At 32.5% G+C, this 4,305-nt stretch overlaps 1 protein-coding gene across 1 annotated transcript; it reads left to right on the forward strand.

Moving 5' to 3' along the window:
* Positions 1-856: 856 nt before the first annotated feature.
* Positions 857-4,104, forward strand: LOC139851730 (protein HEADING DATE 3A-like). Its single transcript, XM_071840883.1, has 4 exons — positions 857-1,057; positions 1,167-1,228; positions 1,902-1,942; positions 3,609-4,104. The coding sequence occupies exons 1-4, from the start codon at positions 857-859 to the stop codon at positions 3,833-3,835; spliced, it is 531 nt and encodes a 176-aa protein (XP_071696984.1). The 3' UTR covers positions 3,836-4,104.
* Positions 4,105-4,305: the final 201 nt, after the last annotated feature.

A 4,305-nucleotide genomic window follows, 5' to 3' on the forward strand; every position in this document is an offset into this window, starting at 1 on the left:
TTTTCAACATACTAAATTTACTGAATCAGTCTATCGATAGCTCATGTAACTGTCGTCAACGTGTATTAAAATGTTATAAAAATTAATAACCCGTCACTTTAAAGTCAATATATATCCGATATGTACAACATTTTAATGCACATTAACGAGCGTTGACCTTAAAATCAATCCTATATACATGGCTTGCTTCGACGCTGCCCATCTACATCTGGGCTACAACCATAGTTTTGATACCATTTGTAAAATCGTTTAAGCCTAACAACATATTCTATATACAAGGACATGGGTCTACAATACTCTAAATAAATGGAGGTTCCGAAATACATGCATACAATAGTTACTTTTAACTTTCGATGTGGGACTGTAATTTGCAACTATAAACGATTATCTCCAACAAATTGGATAACAAAGTGTGATATATGCACATCTCTAACCAAATTTTCAATTTTATGCAATTGGAGAAAGGCTCACTCCATAACTAACAGACTGCTAGTTATTATATAACAGAATTCTTGTAGTTGTGAATTGTGATGACATAGCATACGTATACCAAGATTCCTTGTTAACCATATATATGGTGTAAAATAGCAACGATTTGACAGGCCTATCACTCTGTCTTCGCCAGCGGTCTATCTTTCATACGAGGAGAATCGTTGGTATCTCAAACTCGTCATGTCATAAAAAGAATATGTTTGTGCTGACAGTTAAGTTGTGGTGCCTCTTACGATGTTTCTGCAGTCCAATACTCCCTATAAATACCAACATTTGTTACATGCAAATCAGCACATGAACCAACAAATTAACTTTCAAAGAATAGACCTTATAACAAATAAACAACTTTTTTTTTTTTTGTTATATGATGCCGAGGGAGAGGGACCCGTTGGTTGTAGGACGTGTGGTTGGCGACGTTCTTGATAGTTTCACTAAGTCAATTAATCTTAGTGTTTCATACATTGATAGGGAAGTTAACAATGGTTGTGATCTTAAACCATCTCAAGTTGTGAATCAACCAAGGGTTGATATTGGAGGTGACGATTTGCGCGCTTTTCACACTTTAGTAAGTCGTCTGCCTTTGTTTTCATCCTTCTTTCGTCATAGTTAATTTTTCAATTTATCATTCTTTTGATTAAGTTACTAAAAAGTTTTGTTGTGTTATCGCGATTTAGGTGATGGTGGATCCGGATGCTCCAAGCCCTAGTGACCCAAACCTTAGGGAATACTTGCATTGGTATGTTGTTCAATCATAAAAATGTTAAAAAAAACTTCTTGATATTATCACTTTGAGGAAAACATATCAAAGTTTTGTATTTGTATGAGTGACAAATCAAACAATGTCAAGTGGTTGATGTGTCTCTTGATAACCTTACAAGAGGTTTCAGGTTCAAACCTCACTAACAACACTTCACTAAGAACGCATCTTGAAAGTGTCAGGAAAAAGTCGAAAACGGTAACAGAGTAATCCATTCGGTCGCCTATATATTGGTAAAAAAAAAAGTACTCGTCCTTCCGAACACTGAAATTTTCATCGATTTACTCTTTTATGATGTAGAAAATTTAAGTGGTTTTCATTGCTTTCAATTAGCTACCACATATTTAAAAAAGCAAGCTTTGAAATACTAGGTTCTAGGTTCTTAGCTTATTCATCATCTCATTGGTCAACCAATTTTCTTTTTATACGTTGCTTTCTATCTTTATTTTTATACTCCGTACCATGTTGATACTGAAAGCAACTTATATATCTGAGCTGTATTGATTAAGTTGAAACACGGAGTATATAGGTACAAATGTTTATTGTTGTATGCACATAATAATATTCTGGGATATATAGTCAAATATAAAGAAACTTTTGTTGCTCATAAATTATGTAGCTTTTTCTAACACACTTTATTCGATATCTCTAGGTTGGTGACTGATATTCCAGCGACCACAGGAGCACGTTTTGGTGAGCTTATTTATTTATTTTAATTTCACATCCAAGTATTTAACATAAACCACTCAAAATAGTTTAATGGTTGAAGTTACAATATCCTCCCAAGATGCCTCATATTCAAAACTAATTAGAAACCTATATAATTTTTGTGTGGCCATGGAAATAGTTGTAAACGGTCACATGATAATCTGACATAATATTCATGCTTAAGTAGGGTCAGGCAGAACCGTTGTCCTTTATTCGTACATCTCTTTCTCGAATGGAAATTTCTCAATAGTCAATGTAAACAATAAGTAATGACTTGCTTTGTGAGAGCGACGAAGGCTAAGAATTCTCTAAACTAAGTAAAAATACTCGTCGTCTCGAATAAGATAAAAAGCAAAAACCTTGCAACAAAATTGTGTTACTTTGATTCTTCTTCATTTTTTTGCGAAGTATTGGATCTGTGAGAAAAGAGACGTGTGACATCGATCTCGGGGGTTTTTCCAACCTTCGATGGTACAGCCAATATCATCGCGAATTGATTTTCTCTTAACGTGTGTCTGGGTGGCATATGATTGTGAATGTGGTTAAGACCCCTCTAGGTGATATGCCGATATCACCATTCGGGAAGAAAAAAAAAACACAAATTTAAAGTCATTTTTTTTTTTTACCTTTTATGGATCCAATTAATTATACTTGCACGATCTCGTTTTTAGTACTTTCCCAGAATTCCAATATTTAGCTAATTTCAAGGTTTGTCAATTGTCATAAAAAAAATTAGTAACACAATTCACACACACTAGCACGGGTAGTAATTTACTTGCGATAGAAGAGATGAAATTGAACTTCTGGAAACATGGGTAGTTTTCAAATTAATTACTCCGTATTATTATCTTATATAATAAAAATAAATAATAAATAACAATAATTAAGTATTAACTAAATAAAATTTTTGTGGAGTTTCCAAGTGAAAACTGTAGGCATTTTTTAATCGGCACGAATAATTTCATTAAGCTTTTACTCTTTCAAGTCATTCATGCAAGAATCTTTTGCTGCCCAAAAGCGAAAGGAAAAAACTTGTCCAAACAAACATCTAATCACTTGATATGTTTTTTGATTCATTACTACTTTATAAATTATAAGTTCAAATTAAGTGAAGCATCAGTGGCGTAGCATCGCCTAATAAACTTCAAAAGAGGTCTAAGATTCAAATATCACTAGCATTGCTTCTTGGGGTGGTAAGAAAAAAGGGCAAAAACGGTTACAAGATAATCTAGTTAGACCACGTACCGACTTACATGTAAGTAAAACTATTTCTCCTCTTTATGTATCCTGAAAAAACCTCATTCGCTTACCTATTTATTTTATTAAATTATGTGGATTCTTATTCTTATCGTATGCGAGACAAATTAAAGTGGATGTATGGTCTTATATTCTCATGAAAAGTGATCTTGGAGAACATGTTCAAAACTCAAAAGCATGTTAATATGGCCATAAACAAGTTACCCACCAAAATTCAAACCTTCAATATAACGTGGTATAATTGCATGAATATATTCGCACCATTACTAATCATCAAAAATCAAAGCATTACCTAGCCAATGAGTAAAAAAGACACAATCTACTATGCTTACATATAATACAAATACCAAATTTTGTAACATGTATATCATATGGTCTTATTTGATGAATGTAGGTCAAGAAATCGTGTGCTACGAGAGTCCAAGGCCAACGATGGGGATTCATCGCATGGTTTTCGTGTTGTTTAGACAATTAGGTCGACAAACCGTATACGCTCCTGGATGGCGCCAGAACTTCAACACAAAAGACTTTGCTGAGCTGTACAACCTTGGATCTCCTGTGGCCGCCGTCTACTTCAACTGCCAACGTCAAAGTGGGTTCGGCGGACGAAGATTAAGATAGGTTCAATGGCGTGTCAACGGCATGCAAATGACAGTTTAAAAGAATATTGGAATAATGCTAGTCTTCTATATAATTATTATTAGTATCAGTATTACTATATTACTTTACTACTACTACTATTATTATTATTATTATTATTATTATTAATATTATTATTATTATTATTATTATTATTATTATTATTATTATTATTATTATTACTACTACTACGATACATATAAAGATGGATGTAACTAGGAAGAATGGTCATGAGGAATAAGAATGTTTTGTGTGAGTATGAAAGTTGCAAGACTTAGGTAGTAGCAACACAAATGATAGAAAGAAAAAAAGTAACGCAATGATATGGAATGAAATGAAATAAGCATATATGCTTTATCTATTGTTACTTATTGCTTAATGTATATAATAATAATAATAATAATAATAATAATAATAATAATAATAATAATAATAATAATAATAATAATAAT

The sequence above is a fragment of the Rutidosis leptorrhynchoides genome, chromosome 6, assembly GCF_046630445.1.
Source record: "Rutidosis leptorrhynchoides isolate AG116_Rl617_1_P2 chromosome 6, CSIRO_AGI_Rlap_v1, whole genome shotgun sequence".
Classification (NCBI taxonomy): domain Eukaryota; kingdom Viridiplantae; phylum Streptophyta; class Magnoliopsida; order Asterales; family Asteraceae; genus Rutidosis; species Rutidosis leptorrhynchoides.